Source organism: Myotis yumanensis, unplaced genomic scaffold (genome assembly GCF_028538775.1).
Source record: "Myotis yumanensis isolate MYYU_CA2020_CCGP unplaced genomic scaffold, mMyoYum1.0.hap1 SCAF_1, whole genome shotgun sequence".
Taxonomy (NCBI): domain Eukaryota; kingdom Metazoa; phylum Chordata; class Mammalia; order Chiroptera; family Vespertilionidae; genus Myotis; species Myotis yumanensis.
The window spans coordinates 206,939,618-206,966,252 of record NW_027223752.1 but is presented as its reverse complement, the minus strand read 5'-3'; the positions used below and the strand labels follow the sequence as shown (position 1 = coordinate 206,966,252).

Genomic DNA, 26,635 nt, shown 5'->3' with positions numbered 1-26,635 from the left:
CCCTGAGACAGTCGGCGGAGTCGTGTGGCCACCGCGGGAGAGGGGAGCGCGAGCGGGCGGCCGAGGGCGCCTCCGCCACCTCCCGCATGGTGCCGAGCCATCCCTAGGCGGCGGCGGCGAGGCCTGCGGGGCTGCGCCGCGGAGGGGGTCGCGGTCGCGGCTTCCCGTCGCCCACACTTCCTCCTGCGGCGGCCGTCTCGGTGGGCGGGATGGCGGCGGCCCGGGGGAGCGGCCGCGCCTCTCTGCCCCGGCTGCTTCTGCTCCTGCTGCTTCCGCTGCTGTGGGCCCCGGCCGGGGTCCGGGCTGTCCCCGACGAAGACGGCCTGCGGAACAAGGAGCCGCCGGCGCCCGCTCAGCAGCTGCAGCCCCAGCCCGTGGCCGCGCAGGGCCCCGAGCCGCCGCGGGCCGAGGTGAGCCGGGCGGGCCGGGGCGGGCGAGGCTGCGGGTACCCGGCTCGCGGCCGCCGGGAGCGCCGCCCTCGGCCCGGGGCTGTGGGCGGGGGAGGGGAGGGGAGCCCGGCCTGGCTCCCGGTGGGTGGGAGACGGCGGGGCGCTTTTCCGGGGTCAGGCCCGGCCGCGCCCGGCTCCGCGCCCGGCGGGGGAGGGACGGAGCCCGCGGAGATCCCGCGGCTCGGGGGCCGGGGATGCTGCTGAGGAACGGGGTCTGGTCGGCCAGATGCGCGGTGTGGCGCGGGGAGCACTCGTCCCGAGCGGGAAGTTGAGCCCCGAGGGCGGCCGGGAGGCTTTTCGTTATTCCCAGGGCAAAAGAACGCCGGGCTTTGCGTTGTTGGAGCAGCTCATCCCGAGCTGTTGGCCCCAATTCAGCTTTGCCGGACTTGTGTTTTTTGTCTTGTCTTTTGACAAAGGTACCCGGGTATTTGGAGCGTGACTCTCACTTTTTAAGAACGTGCTCTTGCCTGCGGGAAGCGGCCCTTAGGCTCGCAGGGGGATGGTCCGTGTTGGGCGGCAGCCCCGAGGGCTGCGGCGGCGAGGGTGCCGCCGCTCGACCTGTCCGTGCGCCGGAACGCCCCGTGGCCTCCCCTAAGTAGGGATCCGTGAATGTCTGAGTGGATGTCACTAGAACCACCCAGTCGCTTGTATTCAAACTCAGCATTTCCTCCCTAGACCCGCCCCGGGCTGTCTCCTCACTTCCCATTCGAATGCCTGAATTCAGGTCTTCTGTCCTGCGGCTGGCACTCCAGCCCCCCACCCCCACCCCCACCCCCACCCCCACCCCCACCCCTTCCACCCGAGGCGAGGCCGGGCCGGTCGCCACCCGGCGAACCTTCCTAAACTTTGAGCTCAGTTTTACTTCTCGGAAATGTTCCCCGAGTGGCCCCTGCCTGCGGATGGCAGGCCAGCCTCTCCAGCAGGATGTTCAGGTTTCTGCAGGATCGGGCTCCAGTCGGCCTCCAGGCTCTTCAGGCACCGCTCCCGTGCCCACGTGCTCCACTCGAACCGGAGACCGGGCCATGTGCTCGGTGGCAAGGCTCTCCAACAAAGGGTCTCCCGAAAACGGCTGGGGTGGGCTGAGAGCCCACTGGTCGGAACCTGCCCACCTTCCAGGAACCAGCAGATGCCTCCCCTCTGGGAGGGCTTCCCTACCTCCTTCAAAGGGGTTTCTCTCTGGCTCCTCGCTCCTGGGCGTAGTTGACCCTGTTTGCCATTTCCAGCTCCGAAATGCTGATTCATGACATTTATTCATAGAGTTTATCATTTAGCCTCCTGTCATATAACTCACTGGAAGTTTCTTTTTTTTTTCTTCTCAAACAATAATTATTTTGGGCTAAGTAATAACTTTGTGAGTGAGAGAGGTATTTTGAATGTAATTTTCTAGGCCTTTCATTACAGTTTTAGTCATACAACGACTTTTGAGATACAAAATAATACCCTTTAGACAACTTGGGTGAAAAATCTAGTCTTATAAAATAAAGTTATCAGTATCTAGTGAGCATATTTAAGTGGCCTTAAGGATCCTTGTCTTTGAAATTGGATGTGGAGGCAAGGGGCAGGCACAATATATGATTTTTGTCTTTAATATTTTGATATATTCTTGATATTTTTGATAGGAATATATTCTAATTTCTATATCATAGTAGAATCCAATTGTTTTAATTATATTTTCATGCAATTTTTTGATAGGCTCAACTATTTTCTCTACTTACAGTACTACGGCATGTTAGAAGACATTTTTTAAAGGTTGGCTATTTAAACTTACCCTTTTCATGCCACTGTGACAGTGGATTTCTGAAAATGGAGGGGGAGAAATCTCTCCTTTATTGGTCATCATTCAAGTGAAAGATGTATTATTAAAATGTAGTTCTATCTTACAGGGTGCTTTGAAGCAAGATAACTGAATTTCTAACAGCTTTCTACTTTGGGTATTTTTTTTCTCTATGATCAGATAAAAGTTGGGGGAGTTCACTTTGAACCTGACAATTAAACCCCAGTATACAAACTCATGAATAGAAGTACTGTTGATCATTTGTATTCATTTATGCAGTTAATGCTTCTAGTGACTTACTCACTTTTTTCTTATTCCTTCCCTAAGCTGAGTATGTAATATAAGAAGCATTAAGTCCTTTTAGTTGAGGGAGGTTAGGTAGATTTAATAAAGGTAATTTTTAATTTGCTGCATATTCTAGAAATCCCAAGAACTGTTCTGGTTAAGTAGCACTGTTGATAAAGCCTATTATCTGACCCAGTACAAATTCTTGATATTTACTGTTTCTTGGCATTTCTTTTATTTATTATCTTTTAACTGTGAGAAGGCCTTCCACACAATATTTGAACTTTTTTCCATTTTCATTAAGTTAACAGTCTGCTTTCTGCAGTCCAGTCTCCCAGTTCTAGCCTCTTTATAGCTAAGATTGAGGCCAGGAGATGTGAGAACGCTTTTCTTGCTCAGGATTGCTGTGTCAGAATGAAGTGAACATTATGTTGCCAAATTCATTGCCTGGTGTTCTACCATCAAAGCAATTCATTAAAATCAGTGAAACACTTAATACATTCAAATGTCCAAATTTATTAATCCATTAAAAACAACATTCATAAAAATAAAGTTGTTAAAACATTCATTAAAATAAAAATGTATTTGTTAAATATGTATTATTCTAGTATGAATTAACAAGTAACAATAAAAAATAAAATATTTAAAAAAACAGACTAAACCATTCATGAAAAGAAACGATAGTGAAAATTTATTTTTTTGAAATATATTTTTATTGATTTCAGAGAGGAGGAAGGGAGAGAGAGAGAAAGATAGAAACATCAATATGAGAGAGATTCATTGATTGGCTACCTCCTGCCTGCCCCCTCCTGGGGATTGAGCCTGCAACCCTCATGTGCCCTGACTGGAAATCGAACCTGACCTCCTGGTTCATAGATCGACACTCAACCACTGAGCCATGCCAGCCGGACCGATAGTGAAAATTTATAATAAAATATAATCTTTTATTGTAGTGCAATTTTTAAAAACCAGGTTTATCCATGGTGTCATAGTTGAAGTTGAATGTATATTTTTGTGCACACTTTCCAACTTCTGAAAAAGGTTTTCTGGCTTCTTATAATAAAGTAATGGCTAGGAGACAGTTTTAAGGCAATTCTAAGCATTTCCTTCTGACTCTTATCTTTAAATAACCTAACCTCTTGTGTGGTAACTTTTGTTGAGTACTTTTTGGTTTTTTTTGCAGGGATACCAGTCTTTTTTCCAAGAAAGTATCTTCATCTTCCCTAGTATTTTGTGTAGATGAAGATTCTGATGTAGGTATCTTGTTATGTTTCAGTAGTCAAACATATGTGTTCATTTGAACTCTAGAACTAGAAGGAATTATTTTTTCATTATTGACTGTTTTTTCCTTGAAGATCATGAAAGTAGAAAAGAATACTTTCTAAATGAGCATACTTTTTTCTTTTTACAGTTCTTCAATTTGTAACTAATTTTAACTTTGAGTAAAGCAAGTTAATTTCTAATTATAATTTGTTGACCCTGCTTTCAAGATGTAAATGTTTTGGATTTCAGACCGAAAATAAAATGAAATAGTGGTATTTGTACCAAGGAAAACACTATATTTCATTACTATTTCATTACACTATAATTGAAGAGTGGAGTATCAGAATAGTCACCGCATCTGACTCTCTTGTACACATCTAAGTATTTGCTTCTCTGCCCATACCTTCTGCCTTTAGACTGGACAGAACTATCATCCTTCCCATACCTTTTCTCTGTGTCCATGTGCCTATTCTCTGACCTCCAGTATTTTTCTTCCTCAATATCTTTATTCTTTCTATTGGTTCCTGTCTGCATACACATGCCCATAGGTTCTTTCCTACTTGGGGAAAGAAAGAAGGCCATTGATTTAACTCATCTTGACTGCATTATAAGCATACCTCTGTTCATTGCGCTTCACTTTGTTGCGCTTCACAGGCGTTGCGTTCTTTACAAATTCGAGGCAAGACCCTTCACCAGCAGAAAGATTACGACTTGCTTTATTGCGAGGCTCGCTTTATTGTGGTAGTCTGGAACTGAACCCACAGTATCTCTGAGGTATGCCTGTAGTTTCTATTCAGTTTTATCAACCAAATTTCTATCTAGGAAATTAGTTGCTTTTTTACTTTGCTTTAGTCTTCCATTGTCTGGCTTGAGCCCCTGTCTTTTTATTATTCCTTTTTTTAGTCCTCACCTGAGGATATGTTTTTACTGATTTTAGACGGGGAGGGGGCAGGGACAGAGAGGAAAAAAAATCCATGTGAGAGAGAAACATTGATCGGTTGCCTCCCATACGTGCCCCAACTGGGGATCAAACCTGCAACCTGGGTATGTGCCCTGACCAGGAATCGAACCTGCAACCTTTTGTTGTATGGGACAGTGCTCCACAACTGAGCCACCCAGCTAGGGCTGAGCCCCTGTCTTTTTATTGAAATTTCATTTTTGAAGTATAACTTTGCCTTACCTAATTGCTAAACGCAGGGCTCTTTTTCAGTTCTCATTTTGACACTGTTACCTCTCTACTTTTTGAAGAGTTGGACCCCATCTTTGCTGTATGAACGTGGGAAAAATTATTTAACATTATTGGTCCTCTGTTACTCCTCTTGTGTTAAGTTGGGATGACAGTTCTTAAGGTTTTGAGTATTTGAACAATGTATATGAAAATACCTGGCATCTAATTAGTTAGTAGCTCAGTGAATGGTGTTTGTTCCTGTCTTGACCATCTGTGGTGTTCTCTTGCCTGGCTTTCTAAATATCTAAGACAGTTTTTGTTTTCTTTCTCTTCTCCCACCCCCTTTTCCCTAAAAATAGACATTCCCTAAGGCTTTTCAACTTAATCTCTAGGCCTTTTCCTATGGGAATTTTGTCTACTTGCTCTAACTGATAAATTTAGGCTCCCAGATACATGCTCTGAGGCTAAAATCAGGGGTCCCATTTGTATGACTTCTTGGAAACCTTCATTTGAAATGCTTTTTTATCACCTCAAATTGAATGTGTCTGAAACCAAATCCCTTATTTTTATTCCTCTTTCCCACATATCTTGTAGGAATACTAGTATTTCTCTTAGTCAACCAGATAGAAAACCTTAACCATCATCTTTGATTCTCCCCTCTTTTTAAAGTTCTGTTGATTTTCTTTCCATAATGTACAGAATTTTTTTCCTTCCCTATTATTAACATTGGTTTTGAGCAGCTGACTTCCTAATTAATTGGTCTGGTGGCTGGTATTCTTTTTTAGCCCTGATGTACAGTAGTATAAGTCACAGTGCTTTAATCATGTTTGTGTCTTCTACTCAAAAACTTCTAAAGGCTTCTTGCTTGCCTCTAAGCTGGGCCATAACCATATAGGATTTTCAGTCTGGGCCCTATTTTATCTTGCTACCCCAATCATTCATCTGATGGTTTGCTTCCTGTTCTCAGAACATGCCAGTATTCTTTCACATTGTCAGTCCAGGGAAGGAGGTAAATGCATGTACTGCACTGCATTTTCAAGTTAGCCTTTGCATGAGTGACTAGTACTGAATTCTGCTGAGACTGTGAAGGAGCCTTATAGAATGAACCTCAGAACCAACTTCCCTCATCGGTCAGAGATTGCCCCACAGTTGTTAACTCTATACTTCTGGGTAGTGAATGCATAATTGCAGAGTGCTTTCTGATTGTATCTATCTGAAGACTTAGAGCCTACAAGGAATTGGTTTCTTTCTATAGATAGATAGATGGTAGATAGATAACATATAGATATAGATATAATCTTATTCTCTTCTCCCTTTGTAACCATCAGCTTGTTCTCAATCTATAGGTCTATTTTCTGTTTTGTTTTGTTTTAGATTCCATAAGTAAGTGAAACCATACAGTATTTGTCTGACATTTCATTTAGCATAATATCCTCAAGGCCCATCCATGTTGTCACAAATGACAAGATTTCATAATATGCCTGTGTCTGTGCATGTGCATGCATGAATCATATCTTTGATTAATTTTTTTGCTTGTATCTGTCCAGTTTTCCCAGCACCACTTATTAAAGAGACTGTCTTTATCCCATTGTATATTATTTCCTCCCTTGTTATAGGATGACTATAAGTGAGGATTTATTTCTAGTTGATGCCATTGATATGTGTGTGTGTGATTATGCCAGTACTATACTGTTTTGATTATTGTAGCTTTATTATATAGTTTGATATCAAGGAGCATGATCCGTACTTTGTTCTTTGTCAAGATTCCTTTGGCTATTCGGGGACTTTTGTGGTTCCATATAAATTTTATGATTAATTTTTCTTAAAATGTGGTGCCTCAGAACCGGTCCTAGTATGAATTAACAAATAACATTAATAAAAAATAAAATATTAAAAATGTGATGCCTCAGAACCAGTGTGCAACTTTGGGTAAAGCAGCGGTTCTCAACCTGTGGGTCGCGACCATCAGAAAACACATATAGCATATCAGATATTTACATTACGATTCATAACAGTAGCAAAATTACAGTTATGAAGTAGCAACGAAAATAATTTTATGGTTGGGGGTCACCACAACATGAGGAACTGTATTAAAGGGTTGCGGCATTAGGAAGGTTGAGAACCACTGGTAAAGAATGAGCATCGTAGAATGATGGACATGTCACTAACTCTTTAAAGCAGCGGTCGCCAACCTTTCGGACCTCACGGACCTCACGGACCACCAGTTGGCAGCCGCTGCTTTAAAGTGCTTGTTGCCCTTTTGGAGCTTTGTCACATTTTCAACTTGAATATCAACCAAAGCACTGGTTTGTCTTTTTATCAGGCCATATTATCTCTTAGGATATTTTTAGCTGTTAGTGTAGGACCATCGATATATCCAGCTATATTAGACCTCATCTTAGCTACAGTCAACTCTTGCTCCAGCCTATTGAGAGCTTTCTGAATCTTACTCTGTCCTCTAAAGTGTGTTAATGAAATTTATCTCAGCTTCCTGTTATTTGGATATTTGATAAGCATACCCTGGTCTTTCACACCAGTTACAAATAAAAAGCTAAGAACTTAATCTCAGCTCACAAAATCTTAGAAAATAAGGTAATTTTTATGTGTGGATATAGTTGGTCTACAGTTATTTAAAAATTGTTTTGTAGAATTGTACTTGGATCTGCATTGTAGCAATCATCAATTAGAGGGTTCTGTCATTACTGATGGCTTTCAAAGTGATTACACAGTAAATAAGTCTAATGACCGTGACAGTAAAAAACATCTTAATTCACATACAAACTAAAAGAATTGTAAATAATGACTTCTTTAAAAAAATAGCTGATGTATATATATTTTTTTATTTCAGAAAGGACTCACACCAGCTGTCCCAGTTCATACCAATAAAGAAGATACAGATACCCAAACTAATTTGGGGTTTATCCATGCATTTGTCGCTGCCATATCAGTTATCATTGTATCTGAACTGGGTGATAAGACATTTTTTATAGCAGCCATTATGGCAATGCGCTACAACCGTTTGACAGTGTTGGCTGGTGCTATGCTTGCCTTGGGCTTAATGACGTGCTTATCAGGTAAGTGTGCTTTTCCTCCTAATAAGTTTATTAGTTTTAAGCAACAGCATGGTGTTTGATACTGAGTCACTGAATCATTCAGTTAATCATGGAATTTGGTTCATGTTCCAGAGTTTTGTAAAAAGAAAATGGTTTTAGTACCTAAATTCCTGAAAAATATACTGCATTTAAAATTAAATGTTCAGCTGTTCAATAAAGATACATACTCCTCATTTATTCACTGGGTTAGAATCCTTACTTTTGCTGTGTATTCTTGCTTTTTTTTCCCTTTTCAGTCCAGATAAGCTTATTTATGTCTAATATCTTATAAGTAGAACTCAAGCAGCCACAGAGAATTGCATAGTCTTCTGTTGAAGGACATTTGATATCAATAACTGAGGAAAAACTCTTGGTTTATTGTGTTCTATTAAGCTATTGTTACCCATTATAGTAAAGGAGTGAAACGTTCTTAGATTCCTAGTTTGTGCTGCTAATACATAGGCTTACTTTTCAAAGAATTAGACCATGAGAAAGTAAACTTACCATTCAGTAATTAAACATAATTTAGTCTCTGATTCAGAAGCAACCTTGAGCGACGTAGTTGGGTAGAAAATAGTAAGCTTCCTCCTTAGAGTCAGGCTTGGGCCAGAATCTGACTGTGCCATGTATTCGTATAATGATAAAAGGTTCCCCATTTGTAAAATGGAAATAATATCTACCTACCTTATAGGGTCACAAGTGCTCAGTCATTCACCCCTGTTCTTCCCTCAGCAATTTTTATTTCTGGCTGCTTAGATGGTTGTAGTAGTTTACGTCTTTCAAAACATATGAGTATTTTAATGATTAAATTAATTTGACTACTTTTCATATTTTAGAAATTAGCATTAGTGTTATTCATATTTCACAATAAAAACCGTTTTCTCTTCAAAAGTTAATTTTGATAGGAAATGGGAAAAGTGGGGAGAGTTGTAAATGGTAAAGTTACTTGTTTGGAATGAGTTTCAGTAAATTAGAGAATTTTATTTTTGAAACTTTGAGCTTCAAGATAACTAGAAGGCTGTCCTCTGCCCATTCCCTCACCGGAAGCTGGCTCCATCAATCCCCTGACGTCTTTGTGTTCATATCCATTTACTCAGCTCTAAGTGGGGTTAGTGTCTCTCCTGTCCTGACCCTCGGCCCACCTCCCTCTAGCTCAGTGGTTCTCAACCTTCTGGCCCTTTAAATACAGTTCCTCATGTTGTGACCCAACCATAAAATTATGTTTGTTGCTACTTCATAACTGTAATGTTGCTACTGTTATGAATCGTAATGTAAATATCTGATATGCAGGATGGTCTTAGGCGACCCCTGTGAAAGGGTCGTTGGACCGCCAAAGGGGTCGCGACCCACGGGTTGAGAACTGCTGCTCTACGTGCTGGTGGTGTCTGACAGCTCTTCTCACCTGTTCTATTGAAAGGATAGGTTTTATTTGTGGTCTTCAAATCTTTTCCTCGTGTACCTAAAATAATTTTGAAAAAGTATGTACCTCCTGTCACATTGAAGTGATCTGAGACTTGTCATATTAAGCTTAAGGAGTTGCAGAGATCTAATTTCTGGTATGGTATACAAAAACTGTATGGCATTCTTTTAAAACAGGGGTGGGGAACCTTTTTTCTGCCAAGGGCCATTGGATATTTATAACATCATTCGTGGGCCATACAAAATTATCAACTTAAAAATTAGCCTGCTAGGGCCATATGTAATACTTTCAAAAATAAATATTTAAACAGAATTAGCCTGCTATATTTGGTCAAACATTTAACTCACCCTAATGCCTTGGAAGGGCCAGACCAAATGATTTTGAGGGCCTTTTATGGCCAGTGGGCTGGATATTCCCCACCCCTGTTTTAAAACATACCCAGTGGACTCTAAATACCATTAGCAATCTGATAGCCACTATCACCATCATTCCTTTAAAAAAGCATGAATAAACTAACATTTGGAAATTTACATTGATCTTTTTTATTATTTTAATTTACTTTTGTCATAGAACTTTAACAATATCTACAAGTTTTTACTTGAAAATCTTTTTCGGATCACACTGTCGTATTTATTTTGGAGCAAAAAATATATATAAAATGTGTTTTAAAAGATGCTGAAAATTTTCTTTAGGTCTCTAAATGTTAACAGTTTATATGACTGGAGTTATAGTTACTATTATTTGTTTCTAATTATCACATGAGGACACAATTTTATTAATTTTAGAGAGAGAAGGAGGAGGAGGAGAGAGAGAAACATTTATCTGTTGCCTCCTGCATCTTCTGACTGGGGATCGAATCCACAATCCAGGTATGTGCCCTGACTGAGAATTGAGCCTGCAGCAACTTTTTAGTGTACGGGACAATGCTCCAACTAACTGAGCCACCTGGCCAGGGCGATAGAACTATTATTTTAAAAATTAGTTTATATATGCTGACCTGGCAGGGAAGATACCATGATTACGAAGGTGGTTTTTCCCAGGGTGAGGTTTATCCATTGCACTCCAGATGTGCTGACTCCTGTGATCCCCTCCCCACAAAAAAATTAATAATAAAATTAGATTAGATGTCCATGACAACTTATTGCTAGTATGGAGCAAGGTTTAGAATCAATTCTCATATAAGTTAGTGATTCCCAAATCTGTATCTTCACTTCAAACACATTGCCAAGATGTAGAAGGGCCATACATTTGTAGCTCTCTTCTGACTTGATAAAGAGAATAACCTCTCATTGTTCCCAGAGAAAAAGTGCTTGAGCATCAGAGGAAAGGTTCCCAAAGAAAGAGAAAATAGAGGGACAGTAACTAGGGAAGAACATCACAGCTAGAATACCAGGTGTTTTTTGCTGTCTATGGAGATGTCAAGGCATCCCAAGGATAGGATTTTTAAGGGTAAGTAGTAACACAGGTTGTTGTTGTTTCTTAAATATTACCTGAAGATAAAAGGAAAACTAAGTTTTCAGCACATTTAAAAAGGTTTGCTACATTTCATTAAAAAATACTAAAGCCTCTTTATGGAAAATCTTTTAAGTTTATCAAGTTACAAAAAAATACTTATATGCCTTTTATCCAGATTCACCTGTTAACATTTTACCCCATTTGTTTTAGCATTTGTGACCTATCTATCCATTTATCTAAATCTAAATAAAATTATGTACACACACAATGTATATATAGATATATGTATACATGTACATACAACTTATATATCTTACAGATGTATCATGTATATATACATTTTTAAAAATTTTTATTTATTGACTTTTGGGGAAGGAGAAAAAAGGAAGGGGATAGAAGCATCAATTAATTGTTCCAGTTATTTAGCATTCATTGGTTGATTCTTGTATGTGTCCTGACGGAGTCAAACCCTCAACCTTGGGGTACCGAGACAATGCTCTAACCAACTGAGCTACTCAGCCAGGGCTTTATACACAATTTAATATGTGTCGTTATACACAGATTGATACATTACTTTAATCTGTCACTCATATTTTGTTAATTGACCTAATACTCTATAGCAGGATCTTTTCGTATTTTAATCTGAAATGCTTACATAGCCTTTTCTTGTGTTTTAGACTATTTACATTTTTAAAAGAATAGAGCCCCTCTAGTGGACTGTTCCTCATTTTCTGTTTGATATTTCCTCATGATTAGATTGAGATTCATTTTTTTTCTTTTAGTTTATCTTTATTGTTGAAAGTATCATGTCTCCTCCCCCCCCTTTTTTTTCCCATTAACCCCCTTCACCCCACCCTAGGCCTTCATCACATTATTTTTTTATTTATTTATTTATTTAATATATTTTATTGATTTTTTACAGAGAGGAAGGGAGAGAGATAGAGAGTTAGAAACATCGATGAGAGAGAAACATCGATCAGCTGCCTCCTGCACATCTCCCACTGGTGATGTGCCCACAACCCAGGTACATGCCCTTGACTGGAATCGAACCCGGGACCTTTCAGTCCGCAGGCCGACGCTCTATCCACTGAGCCAGACCGGTTTTGGCTTCATCACATTATTGTCTGAGTCCTTGGGCTAAGCATATATGCATATAAGTTCCCCAGTTAATCTCTTCCCACCTACCCACCCACCCCCACCTTCCCTCTGAGATTTATTGTCTGTTCCATGCTTCTTTGTCTATGGATCTATTTTATCAGTATATTTTGTTAATTAGATTTCACATATGAGTGAGATCATGTGATACTTGTCTTTGCCTGACTGGCTTATTTCACTTAACACAATACTTTCCAGGCCCTTCCATGCTATCTCAAAGGATAAGAGATTCCTGTTTACAGCTGCATAGTATACCATGGTGTAAATGTACCACATACAGCTTTTATATACTAGTTTATACCATATATATGTGTGTGTGTGTGTGTGTGTGTGTGTGTGTGTACTAGAGGCCCGATGCACAAAAATTTGTACACTGGGGGGAGGGGGTGTCTCTCAGCCCAGTCTGTGCCCTCTCGCAGTCTGGGTCCCCTCAGGGGATGTCCCCCTGTTGGCTTAGGCCCGCTCCCCGGGCGATTGAGCCTAAGCTGGCAGTCAGACATCCCTCTGGTAGCCCAGGAGCCCTCGGGGGATGTCCACTTGCCAGCGGGGAGCAGGCCTAAGCTGCAGTCAGACATCCTTAGCACTGCTGAGGAGGCAGGAGAGGCTCTCGCCACCACTGCTGTGCTGGCAGCCGTCAGCCTGGCTTGTGGCTGAGCAGAGCTCCTCCCATGTGAGAGTGCCCTGACCACCAGGGGGAAGCTCCTGCATTGAGCGTCTGCCCCCTGGTGGTCAGTGTGTGTCATAGTGACTAGTCATTCCCAGTCGTTCTGCAGTTAGGGTCAATTTGCATATTACCCTTTTATTATATAGGCTAGAGGCCTGGTGCACAGGTGGGGGCTGGCTGGTTTGCCCTGAAGGGTGTCCCAGATCAAGGTGGGGGTCCCGCTGGGGTGCCTGGCCAGCCTGGGTGAGGGGCTGATGACTGTTTGCAGGCTGGTCAAGCCCCCCAGTGGGGACCCTCACCCCATAGGGGTGTGGCCAGCCTGGGTGAGGGGCTGAGGGCTGTTTTCAGGCTGGCCACAGCCCCTTCTTAGTTGGGTTAATTTGCATACTTGCTCCTGACTGGCTGGTGGGCGTGGCTTGAGTGTAGCAGAGGGATGGTTAATTTGCATGTTTCTCTATTATATAGGAGATAGATAGATAGATAGATAGATAGATAGATAAATAAATAGATAGATTGATTTCAGAAAGGAAGGAAGAGGGAGAGAGATAGAAACATCAATGATGAGAGACTCTGGGGACAGTCCATAACCTGGGTACGTGCCCTGACCGTAAATCTAACCGGGACCTCCTGGTTCATAGGTTGACACTCAACCACTGAGCCATGCTGGCCGGCACCACAGCTTTTTTATCCACTCATCTACTCTTGGGCACTTGGGCTCTTTCCAGATCTTGGCTATTGTAAATTGTGCTGCTATGAACATAGGGGTGCATATATTCTTTCTGAAGGCCAAGAGTCATGTGAAAAAAGTGCTCAAAAAGTCATTAATCATCAGAGAGATGCAAATTAAATTTTTTTTTTTTAAATCTTTATTGTTCAGATTATTACATTTGTTCCTCTTTTTTCCCCCCATAACTCCCCTCCTTCCAGCTCCCACCCCACCCTCCACCCTCACTCCCCACCCACTGAGTTCATCCATAGGTGCATGATTTTTGTCCAGTCTCTTCCCGAATCTCCCATTCCCCTTTCCCCCCCAAGAATAGTCAGTCCATTCCCTTTCTATGTCCCTGATTCATTATAGTCACCAGTTCATTCTGTACATCAGGTTATTTATTCACTTGATTCTTAGATTCATTTGTTGATAGATGCATATTTGTTGTTCATAATTTGTATCTTTACCTTTTTCTTCTTCTTCCTCTTCTTAAAGGATACCTTTCAGCATTTCATATAATACTGGTTTGGCGGTGATGAACTCCTTTAGTTTTTCCTTATCTGTGAAGCTCTTTATCTGACCTTCAATTCTGAATGATAGCTTTGCTGGATAAAGTAATCTTGGTTGTAGGTTCTTGGTATTCAGCACTTTGAATATTTCTTGCCATTCCCTTCTGGCCTGCAAAGTTTCTGTTGAGAAATCAGCTGACAGTCGTATGGGTATTCCCTTGTAGGTAATTGAGCCTCTTTCTCTTGCTGCTTTTAAGATTTTCTCTTTGTCTTTTGCTCTTGGCATTTTAATGATGATGTGTCTTGGTGTGGTCCTCTTTGGATTCCTTTTGTTTGGGGTTCTCTGCGCTTCTTGGACCTGTAAGTCCATTTCTTTCTCCAGATGGGGGAAGTTTTCTGCCATTATTTCTTGAAATAGGTTTTCAATATCTTGCTGTCTCTCATCTTCTGGGACTCCAATGACTCTGATATTAGTCCGCTTAAAGCTGTCCCAGAGGCTCCTTACACTATCTTCACACTTTCGGATTCTTTTTTCATTATGCTTTTCCAATTGGGTGTTTTTTGTCGAATCTTTGGTTTGATTCTTGTGCTCCTCTGGTCTGCTATTGGGTATAATATTCTTTATTTCAGTCCGTGTATGCTTACTTTCTAATTTCTTTATCGTAGCATCGAGGGTCTCATTAGTTTTCGTGAGGCTCTGCACAAATTTATGGCAAGCCCTCAAAATTGCGATTTTTAGCTCCATATCCTCCATTTCTGTCATGTTTTTTTGTCTCCGCATCTTTTATGCTTTCTTGGTGCACCCCCTTGTGGTCTCTGTGTGCAGTCTTGTTCTAGCCAAGCCTTAATTGTTGTAGTTAACACTAGAGGGATTTGACCACCAGGCCGACTGGCTGTGGAAATCAGCTGTGGGAAAACTTCAGTCCTCAGGGGAGGCGCTAGTCCAGCCCTTGCCTGAGGCGATCGGCAAATGGCTCTGCGCAGGGTTTGGGCGGGGCGGGCTCAACAGGGCGGGGGGAGGGAGCAGCTATGGCCCCTCTCAGTCCGTCCCCAGGGGCTCTGCCTCTCTGTCCCCGGAACCGCTGCAAACCTCGGAGGGGCCGTAGCCAGACAGTCCCGCTTCTCCCGTTTGAGTCTGGGTCCCTAGAGACTCGCCCGGATCTGTAGCCCAGAGTCTGAGACTCGCTCCTGAGTGAAAACGACAATCGCGCCCTCAGCCGCCAGCCCGCTTTGCGCGCGCACCCTCACCACCGCACCGCCGTACCTTTAAATTTTCCACACTGCGCCTCCGCTGAGCGTCGGAATGCTGTTGTTTTTGCTTCTAGTTGAAGAGTCTCTCCTCAGCCAGCCTTCCCGTGGTTCTGGTTGATGTCCGCTCCGACTTTTAGTTGTATTTTTGAAGTGGTTGTCCACGGCGGCAGTCTCTGGTGTTTACCTATGCCGCCATCTTCGATTCTCTTTCGATGCAAATTAAATTGACAATGAGGTATCACCTCAAACCTGTCAGAATGGCTACCATCAACAAATCAACAAAGGACAAGTGCTGTTGAGGATGTGGAGAAAAGGGAACCCTAGTACAGTGCTGATGGGAATGCAGACTGGTGCAGCCACTATGGAAAACAGTATGGAGTTTCCTCAAAAAATTAAAAATAGAACTGCCATTTGACACAGTGATCCAATTTCTAGGAATATATCTTAAGAAACCCAAAACACCAATAAGAGATTATGCATTCTTGACTAGAACTCTACATAGCTGAGGTCTGACCCTGTAAGATCATCTTATTTGGCCCTTGTTATGATGTTAGTTTTATTCACTCAGTTAAGATTTCTTTTTTTCTTCCTTTGCAACTAATATGCAATCTTTAGGGAGACATTTTAAGACAGTGCAAATACCCTATTACCCTCAGTTTAGTATCAGTTGATGACTCCTTATGATTTAAATATTCCCTTGATGCTTGCAAAATGGGCTAACTCCAGTACCCCACCGCACTCCCAGTGAGCCCTGCATACTACTTTACAAAGAGCTCTTTCTCCTTTCCCATTGGTTTGTCTTTCTAGTATAAACTCACAAATTTCTTTTTCCAGTGGTTTATAATTACTTCACTATATTGTTGCTTAAGTTGTCCCAGATTTGGCGGCTTGGCCCTCCAGGCTGGCTCCTGTGTCTTTCTGACATGCTCTCATTGTTTGTTTTTGCTCTTCTTACTTTCTATATAACACGATAGTGCAGACTCATCTTGTATCTTCTCTGCCCAGTGTTGGAATTAGCCACTTCTCTGAGGAGCCTTTTAGTGGGGAATGGTATTAGAAACCAAGATCTGGGGGTAGCAGGCCCTGACAGCAGGGCTAGGACCTAGCCCATGTCTCCTGAATCCAGCTCTAGTGAGATCTTAAGGTATCTCCAGCAGTGAGGACAGGCCTGCCCCAAGAGAGAGGAGCTTGTCACTGACACTGTCCAAATTTGCCTGTGTATGATGGTTGACCTTTATTTGTCTATTTTATCATTGGTTTTGATTCTCAGAAGACAAGGCATCCCCATGGGCTGCATCAAGCAAACCGCTCCTACTGCTCCCCACCAGCCATGGGAAGCCACAGCAGCCAGATGTGTTCTGGCCACCTCCAGGTGCTGGCTGTCACAGGTCTGTGACTAGAGTGGGTCTAACTCATTCCCTTTCTCAGACAACTCCAATATGTTTATGACTTTAGTTACTTCCCCAAAGTCAGCGTTTATCAAGGTGGAGATAAAGCAGAGCTATACAGAATGCAAACCCAGGGATGAGATGCCACTTAAGAGGAGAGGTTAAAAAACCCCCCCACAAGATTTGAGTGAAAAATGGCTGTTACTAAGATGTCTTTGCTTCTTGGCCTTTTATTGGACAGAGCTAGAAAATATATGTCCATTTGTGTGTGTGTGTGTGTGTGTGTGTATACTTACACATATATAGTTCAAATATAGATGTGCATATCAGCATAGGTTTGGTACACTTCTAAACATGATTTAAATTTTTTTTTCAATTTTGTAATACAATGAAATAGGGACTAGTTCACCTATGTAGTTGTATACTTGATGTTCAGGCAGATTTATAAGTGTTGCACCCATTTTATAAAGGAAGAGTAATTATTTTTAGAGAGGAAGAGAAGGGGACAGGCATCAACTTGCTGTTCCACCCATGTATGCATTAATTGGTTGACTCCTGCATGTGCCACGATTGGGAATCAAACCTGCAGTCTTGGCACATTGGGACAACTCTACAACCAACTGAGCTACCCGGCCAGGGCAGTATTTGGGTTGTTGATGTAGGTCCAAGTATATAGTTTTTGTATAACTTACATAATTGTCCTCTTAACAATGGAAAAGAATGTTACTGAATAAGTTTGAGTTTATTGTAAATGTTATTTTAATATAATGTATAAGGAATTCATTTTCTTTCATAAGATTTATTTTAAATAGTTACAAAGGAGCAGAGTTTAAATCATACCATATGAGAATCTTGTTACAGTTTTTCACTACAGAAGTTTATAATTTAAAGTTTGAGATGAAGAAATACCACTTCCATGGGAACTTGGTGTAGCTTCCAGGTTATAAGATTTCAGGATCCTTAGAAGACAACACAGTTTACCTTCTACCTAAAGTACTAAAAATGTCTAGAGAGGAGTTCTGTGGAACACGTGCCATCTTCAGTTGGAACACTGATTCTTTTTTTAAAAATATATTTTATTGATTTCAGAGAGGAAAGGGGAGGGAGAGATAGAAACATCTATGATGAGAGAATCATTGATCATCAGCCTCCTGTATGGCCCCTACTGGGGATTGAGCCCACAACCCCAGGCATGTGCCCTGACTGGGAATTGAACCCTGACCTCCCGATTCATAGGTTGATACTTAACCACTGAGCCACGCTGGCTGGGCAAGGAACACTGATTTCTTGATAAGCTATCTTAGGTCATTGGCTAGACCTCAGGGTTCAATATTGGTGAAGGGAAAGAATTGGAATTATTTAAGGTTATTACGCATTAGATTAGCTTCTAATGCAAACCACCTTTCTTTTAAAACAGTAGTAAATTATGGTTTCTGAAGGTTGTGATACTTGCTAATTAACGAGATATACTGTGGCATTTTCTTCCAGTTTTGTTTGGCTATGCCACCACTGTCATCCCCAGGGTGTATACCTACTATGTTTCAACCGCATTATTTGCCATTTTTGGCATTCGAATGCTCCGGGAAGGCTTAAAGATGAGTCCAGATGAAGGTCAAGAGGAACTGGAAGAAGTTCAAGCAGAATTAAAGAAAAAAGATGAAGAAGTAAGTCATAGCACTGTTAAATATCTGGACCTACAGGGCACTCAACTAAGAATAAACACTGTCCAGAGGTTTTTCCGGTGGTCATCCATAGCTGTGTGATGTGTACTAGTGGGATACACAAAAATAGCTTATTTTGCTTAGTTTTCATTCTTACACCTGGGTGTGATGAGACTCTGGGTTAGTGTGAATGTGGTAAAGAGAGGAGGTGGGGCTGAATACTAAACATGTGAAATCAGGTCCCTTAGATTAATTACACACTTCTGAAAGCAGAAACTGCTTTTTCCCACAGTATCTAGGCTCGCAAAGGATCGTAAGTGCTGTTTGATTAGTTTTGTTGGGGAGGAATGCAAGCATTGAGAATATGGTATTGTCGCTATGTGAGACAGTGATTCAAAAATTAAGTTTGGGGTCACATTAGTTTCTTGGAGAATAATCCATAGAATTTAAACACTTTTTAAAGAAAGATTAAGTAATTTTGTTCAGTTCAATGGTTTTTGTGTGTTTTTTTTTAAATTTAGTTTCAACGAACCAAACTCTTAAATGGACCAGGAGATGTTGAAACTGGTACAAGCACGATACCTCAGAAAAAGTGGCTGCATTTTATTTCACCCATCTTTGTACAAGCACTTACATTAACATTCTTAGCAGAGTGGGGCGATCGCTCTCAACTAACTACCATTGTTTTGGCAGCTAGAGAGGTAAGTGAGCATAACTAATGTTACTTTGCTTCGGAGGACCCTGGACAGAGTCAGGTTTTTTCATATGCTAGAGCCGTGGTCGGCAAACGGTGGCTCTCGAGCCACATGCGGCTCCCTGGCCCCTCTGAGCGCAGCTCCTCCACAAAACACCATGTGCGGGCACGCACGATTGAAACTTCGTGGCCCATGCGCAGAAGAGCCGGTATTTTGTGGAAGAGCCACACCCAAGGGTCCAAAGAGCCACAGCTTGCCGACCACTGTGCTAGAGTGTTATTGTAGCTAGTAATCCGGCTGCTCTTTAACCCTTTGCAGTCCAATGTTATTTTTGGAATTCAAACAGTCTGGTCCAAATTAATTGACGGGATTGAATGTTGAACTTTTTTTTTTATATATATATTTTATTGATTCTTTACAGAGAGGAAGGGAGAGGGGTAGAGAGTCAGAAACATCGATGAGAGAGGAACATCGATCAGCTGCCTCCTGCACACCCCCCACTGGGGATGTGCCCGAAACCAAGGTACATGCCCTTGACCGGATTCGAACCTGGGACCCTTGAGTTCGCAGGCCGATGCCCTGTCCACTGATCCAAACCAGTCAGGGCTGAATGTTGAACTTTTTAATGTTCTTATTGCTCGACGTTGGACCTGCTCCTAGTGCCTGGTCTGTCGAGTCAGCCTCGAGGTTGGACCGAAAAGGGTTAAAACTGACCTTCTCCCAGTTTCTACAGTCAGTGAGATGGTATTCTTGTGTGCAAACTTAATTGCTCTCTTTTGATTCATCTTGCTGAATACTCTTCAGTTTTGCCAGAATGATGCTGTGACAGTTGTCTTGGCTTGGCTTTCTTCTCTCAGAACTTTCCTTTGTATAGTAGCTGAGAATATAAGTTGATATAATTTTTGAAGGTCAGTTTGGCATTAAATACCTAAAACTATAAAAGTGGGTGTCTTTGGGTTCTTCCGTTCCTTGTGCTAAATGAGTGTTGGAGAGATGACTTAGAAAATTTAAGTTTTAGTCCTAGGATGATAAGCCCTAAAAGACCTCAGATCATGTTTCTAGCCTTTGCTCTATTGATGAACCACCTGAAGCCCAGAGATGGGTGAGTTGTCAGAGGACATGCACTAGTGCAGGGGTGGGCAAACTTTTTGACTCGAGGGCCACAATGGGTTCTTAAACTGGACCGGAGGGCCAGAACAAAAGCATGGATGGAGTGTTTGTGTGAACTAATATAAATTCAAAGTAAACATCATTACATAAAAGGGTACGGTCTTTTTTTTTTTTAGTTTTATTCATTTCAAACGGGCCGGATCCGGCCCGCGGGCCGTAGTTTGCCCACAGCTGCACTAGTGGGTAGCAGGGACAGGGACTAGAGCCAAGGCAGGTCTGTCTGCTAGCCTTTTCTATATTTTGTTTATACTAATAGTTATCAAAAGCTACTTACTTAAAAGATACCCGTTTTTTAAAAATGTTTAATCTTTCTTTTGAGGATAATAGTAAAGTTTTACATGAAGTCTATTAATATTCAGATTTATTGATATTAGCTGAGAAGGTTGTGGAATTTTCAGAATGTGCCGCTGCTACTTTTCAGGCTTTTCTTGATCTTCACTAATATTGTTTATCTGATAAATTGCATTGTTTTCTGGGATTTTTGTGTTTTTAAAAAACGTTTTTATTGATTTTAGGGAAAGATGAAGGGAGAGGGAGAGAGAGAGAGAAACATCAATGAGAGAAAAACATCAATCAGCTGCCTCCTGCATGGCTCCCACTGGGGAATCAAGCCCGAAACCCAGGCATGTGCTGTGATGGAATCAAATGGGCAACCTCTTGGTACATGGGTCTGCGCTCAGACACTGAGTCACGCCAGCAGAGCTAAATTACATTATTTTTATCTGATGGTAGAATTTAGATAACTAGCTTGATGACAATGTTTTTCACTACTAGGAAATATCATAAAAGAACAACTTCCTTAACAAAGACTTCAGTTAAGATACAGGAGTTGAAGGCCCGGACTGAGATAGCTGGGCAGGGCCCTTTTGTCAGAGGAGCTTCAAAAATGCTGTATTTTGGAAGGAAAAAAAAAATGGAATTTGGCTTTTCATTTAATTCCTATATTTTAAAACAATTAAAATGTCACTTTATTGGCTTTGCCCTGTCATTTTCTTGATATCCAGCCTCTTTTATTGGCTTTCAGATCACAGAACTGGGACTTGATGAAAGTAAGTGACCACTTTGTTGTGGAGGTGGCAGTCTTGTGGGTGGGCTATCAGTAGGACAGAATCATTGCCTTTTTCTTAACACTATCATCTGAGTGGCACAGTGGTTTGTGAAAGGCTCAGGATTCCGTCTGTATGAGTTACCTTGGTCTAGTGGCACATGCTGACTGGGTTTGAGTCTCTTGCTATGTGATCCCATTTCCATAGCACCTCCTGCGACCTATTTTGTGGGTTCTGTGAAACAATATAATGCATGTAGGGTCCCCAACACAATGAGCACTCAATATTAGCCACCTTCCACACTACCAGCACCATGGGGATATATGTTTTTGTTCCCTTAACATTTTTTTTTTTGGTAATTTTTTGTATAAACCATGCATTCTAGTTCAGTCCATTTTAGTCTGAACGTCATTTCTGCTTCCAACATAATTTAGTGTTCCCACATTGGATTCCAGAGAATCCTAGTGTCCTTTGACATGTTAATGGGTACTAAGCAAAAAAGAAAAAAAATGAGAAGGTTCCAGGGTCAACTAAATTTGGCAGTAATACATCCTGGTTTTTTGTTTTGAAGATTGAGTATAGAAAATAACAAATACTGAAAAATCCTTTGTTAAAGGAACTATTTAATTTAATCCAATGATTTTTCAAATATAATTTTAAAAATATATTTTTATTGATTTCAGAGAGTATGGGAGAGGGAGAGACATCAGTGATGAGTATCATTGATCAGCTGCCTCCTGCACGCCCCACACGGGATTGAGCCCACAACCTGAGCATGTGCTCTAACTGGGAATTGAATTGGGACCTTCTGGTTCATAGGTTGATGCTCAACCACTGAGCCACACCAGATGGGCCAAATATCACTTTCAAATAGAATGAAAGCATCTTCTGGCTTACCAGTTTTAGAAGTTGTACTACACACTTTGGGAAATGCAGTCCCACTCTCCTGGTCTCAGTAGGTGTTTCAAACCGTCTCCATTTCATTAGTTTCTGCACATACACTGTCTACTCAGCAGCCTCACCTGCCACTTAGAAGCAGAAATCATTTTACTTCATTCCCACCTATTCCCTGGTAGTCCCTTACCTCCTGGGATTCTAGCCCTCATGTCCCCACTTAAGAGTTTAAATCTTTGCCTTTCTCCCACCCGAATTTTTGAACATTTTAGCCTACAGATGTTTCTCATCTAAAAAAGTTTTCCCCTTTCCTCAGTTCTACTTCTCTTCCAGATACCACCTTCTTCCTCTCTTCCCCTCAGTCTCAAAGCACTTGACTGTGGAAACAGGGTTTGGTACTACTTCCTTACTTACAAAACCCAATGAACTCTAGTTTCTGGCCTCACCGGTAATGTTGATATAGTGCTTGGAGTTCATTGTAGCACTCGACAGGTCCCACTTTGCTCATCTTGGGAGACTATTTGCCTGGCCATCTTTTTCAGTCTCCTTTGAGTGCCTCTTCCTCTGTCATCCCTTCGGTCTTGCTTTCCTCATCACTGTGTTGCCAACATTCTCTCCCAGCGTTTTTATATTCAACCCCATAGCTTATTCACCACTGAACTTAACTGACCCTTGACACTCTCCACTTTATTTTTTATTTTTATTTTTAAAATATATTTTATTGATTTTTCACAGAGAGGAAGGGAAAGGGATAGAGAGTCAGATACATCGATGAGAGAGAAACATCGGTCAGCTGCCTCCTGCACACCTCCCACTGGGGATGTGCCCACAACCAAGGTACATGCCCTTGACTGGAATCGAACCTGGGACCCTTCAGTCCGCAGACCGACGCTCTATCCACTGAGCCAAACCGGCCAGGGCGACACTCTCCACTTTAAATCCTGTTGTCATCCATAAACCCCTTCTCCATTGCTTCCCCTACTTTTTTAATCACATTGGTATTATTTATCCACAGAACTGTCACAGACACTTGGGTACCGTGCCGGAGGACACAGTGGAGAATAGGGCGCAGGGTCTCTTCTGAGGAAGCATAGCCAGACTCTACTGTAAAGGTTACCAAGTTTCCTCACAAACAGATGCTGCCTTCGGGAAGAGAAGTCGCCCTAACACTGAGCTAACTAATGCCTGTGAATTAAGTTTAACAACAGCTGAAAGATTGAGTTAGGGTTTTGATTTTACACTTTTCTTTTATCTCTAGTCCTAGTATAGCTGAAACACATTCCTTCAAGCAGCTATTACTACATGTTTCATAAATCTACATCGTAATTTTTAGAATGGTTTTTTGCTTTTTTGAGTTGTTTTGACCTCCATTTCAGTGCTTACTTTCTCAGGTAGCAGTTCCAACCCTGGTTTTAAATTAATGTTACTTTGTTTCCAGGACCCTTATGGTGTAGCTGTGGGAGGGACAGTGGGACACTGCTTATGCACTGGATTGGCTGTAATTGGAGGAAGAATGATAGCACAAAAAATCTCTGTCAGAACTGGTACGTTTTGTTTTTCTTTTAATTACAAAGAAAATGCCATGTCTTAATTCTTGGAATCACTGAGAGAGCTCAGAAAAGAAAGGGGCAGATTATTTTAATTATTTAAATGTTTTTACTTCTGGAGTAGACTTGGTCTTTGTAATAAAAATCTCTCAAGAGGTCCATTGTGTTGCCCCTACTTTTGCAAACATGGACTGTTTTTCACATGTGTAGATGTAAAATACAGATTCATCCATAAGCATTACTGGATTCATGGTAGCTTTTTGTTAAGATTAATTTGCAGTAAAACAGTCATCATGTGGAAATATGAGAACTTTGGTCCTAAAAATATGTCTTACAAGATTGGGAACTATAGGTAAAGACTGTATTTACTGATTCTGTTGAAATTTTCATACGTACTTGGTAGGCCCGAAAGATGGCTCTTTGCTAGCCAGAAGTTGTTGGATATGCTCTTTTATAACTGGGTTTTAAGATTAATTCTACTTTGCTTATCAATACAATTCTATAATTTCTTAAAGCAGTGCTGGAGAAGACACTAATTCTTACTGTTCAAAGTCAGGCATGTTAAGTGTTTCTTTGCTGTGGAAATGGGGTCTAAGCCAGTGGTTCCCAATGTGGTGCACACAGCCCACAGGGGGGCAATTCAAGAATGAGTTATTAACAGTGAATTTTTTGCATTTCTTACGGTCCTAGGGGCCTCATGTACAGTATATACCAGGGGTGGGCAAACTTTTTGACTTGAGGGCCACAATGGGTTCTTAAACTGGACCGGAGGGCCGGAACAAAAGCATGGATGGAGTGTTTGTGTGAACTAATATAAATTCAAAGTAAACATCATTACATAAAAGGGTACGGTCTTTTTTTTTTTTTTTTTTTTTTTTTTTTTTAGTTTTATTCATTTCAAACGGGCTGGATCCGGCCCTCGGGCTGTAGTTTGCCCACGGCTGGTATATACATATATAGTGACATATTTATGCTTTCCATTTCTCTATTATGTTTTGAAATTTTATTTGCTATTTTTTCATATTTCAATTTTTTTAAACAATTTCTTAGTGATTTCTTCCTTAGTACTTCAGATGTCCTTTCATTATTTTATTTTTCTCTTTCATGGATGCCATATTCTTTGGAAGCTTGTTTCGACTAAGTTAATGGCCTTTTAGGCTTCCTCCATGTGAATAGGAGTTCACTTTTTGAATAATAAGAATTATATGTCACAGGGGGCATCAGGATTTTAGAGATGCTTAGGTGGGGTATGGCCAAAAAAAGGTTGGGAACCACTGGTCTAAGCTTTCTAATTTGTTTTTAAGGTTAATATACTTGACTGGAAAAATAATGGGCACCATTTTGGCTTCCTCAGGAATTTTGCATTATTTAACTTTTTTCTCTTCTCTTGCAGTGACAATCATAGGAGGCATCGTATTTTTGGCATTCGCATTTTCTGCACTATTTATAAGTCCTGATTCTGGTTTTTAACAAGCTCTTTATTCATGTAACTCTTGTGTTTATGTACATAGTGTACATTGAATCTAAAAGTGATGGAAAATACTGTATTTTGTAGCAATGAGTTATGATGTCCAAAAGAAATAATCATTGATTCTATTTGCAACATGGATTTTTAAAAGAAACCTGACGTCTAAGTGTGGATTTTTCTCTTCTCCAGGATGATCATGTTAATATGGTCTTTGTTTTAAGGACTTTTTTTGCTTTTGGTGGGGGGGAAGTATATACAGAACCATTGTGCAGTGGGGTCTACCATTTGAGTTTCTTTTTCAGCACTGACTAGTTTATAAGGAATATATACTTTTTTTTTCCTGAATCACTGAGGTGCTTTAAGATGTTTATCTTGGAATTTTTCCTCCATGCCAGTAGGCACCCATTTAATCCTAAGTCTTTCCAAAATTAGGTTGTTTAAAGAAGAAATAAAAAAGAGCAAGAAAAGTGTACTAATTAGCTCTTCCACAAGTTCCATATCCAGTAATTCAACCAACCACTGATCAAAAATACTTGAAAAAATGTTACATTGTTGCTGATGTATATTCTGTTAGGCCTACAATGAATGGTTGTGTCTGTACTGAATATGTACAGACTTTTCCTGCCATTATTCCCTAAATATAGTATATCATTTACATAACCTTTATATTGTATGAGGTATTATAATCTAGAAATGATTATAAATAAATGTGAGTAGGTTACATGAAAATACTCCACCATTTTGTATAAAAGACTTGAGTGTCCTTGGGTTGAGGGGAGGGGTCCTGGGACCAACCCCCTCAGATACCAGAGGACAACTGTATTGTTATATCAATAATATGACAAGAATTGTTTGCCAGGCCATTCTTACTTTTTAAAAAATTGGGTAGGAAACCCAATATAAGAGAGTCAATATTTGACAATGTGGCATTACCAAATTAAAGGAGAATACAATGAGTGTATTCGTATTTTTTCTATATTGAATAAGCAGTGTAACAGATACAATGTAAATAAAAGTAGTATGACCAGTGCTTGTACTGTTTCCCTTTTGTTATACAAGTTTATAACTTTTTAGTTTATCAAAGTAGTATTAGGAATTATAGTTTCTAAAGTTGATATAAAATAACAGGCCACGCATGGTTCTAAAGCACTTACTTAGCCCTAACTGGTTTGGCTCAGTGGATAGAGTGTCGGCCTGCGGACTCAAGGGTCCCAGGTTCGATTCTTGTCAAGGGCATGTACCTTGGTTGCGGACACATCCCCAGTGGGGAGTGTGCAAGAGGCAGCTGATCGATGTTTCTCTCTCATCGATGTTTCTAATTCTCTATCCCTCTCCCTTTCTCTCTGTAAAAAATCAATAAAATATATTTAAAAAAAAATAAAGCACTTACTTAACCCTCACATAGTTCTATGAGATGGTAGGTACTAATTTAAGGTTAAAAAAAGTAGTTCACCCAAGGTTACATAATAGACTAGAAAGTCAAATCAGTTTAACTCTAGAGCCCTTAATCATGGCTCCCTCACTGTCATGTATTTTTTAACTTGACTACTAATTCTATTCCATCCAAGCAGC

At 41.0% G+C, this 26,635-nt stretch overlaps 1 protein-coding gene across 1 annotated transcript; it reads left to right on the top strand.

Annotated features, from left to right (window-relative positions):
* On the top strand, positions 1-26,093 carry TMEM165 (transmembrane protein 165). Its single transcript, XM_070396455.1, has 6 exons — positions 1-410; positions 7,788-8,013; positions 18,071-18,246; positions 18,765-18,944; positions 23,487-23,592; positions 24,989-26,093. The coding sequence occupies exons 1-6, from the start codon at positions 210-212 to the stop codon at positions 25,063-25,065; spliced, it is 966 nt and encodes a 321-aa protein (XP_070252556.1). The 5' UTR covers positions 1-209; the 3' UTR covers positions 25,066-26,093.
* Positions 26,094-26,635: the final 542 nt, after the last annotated feature.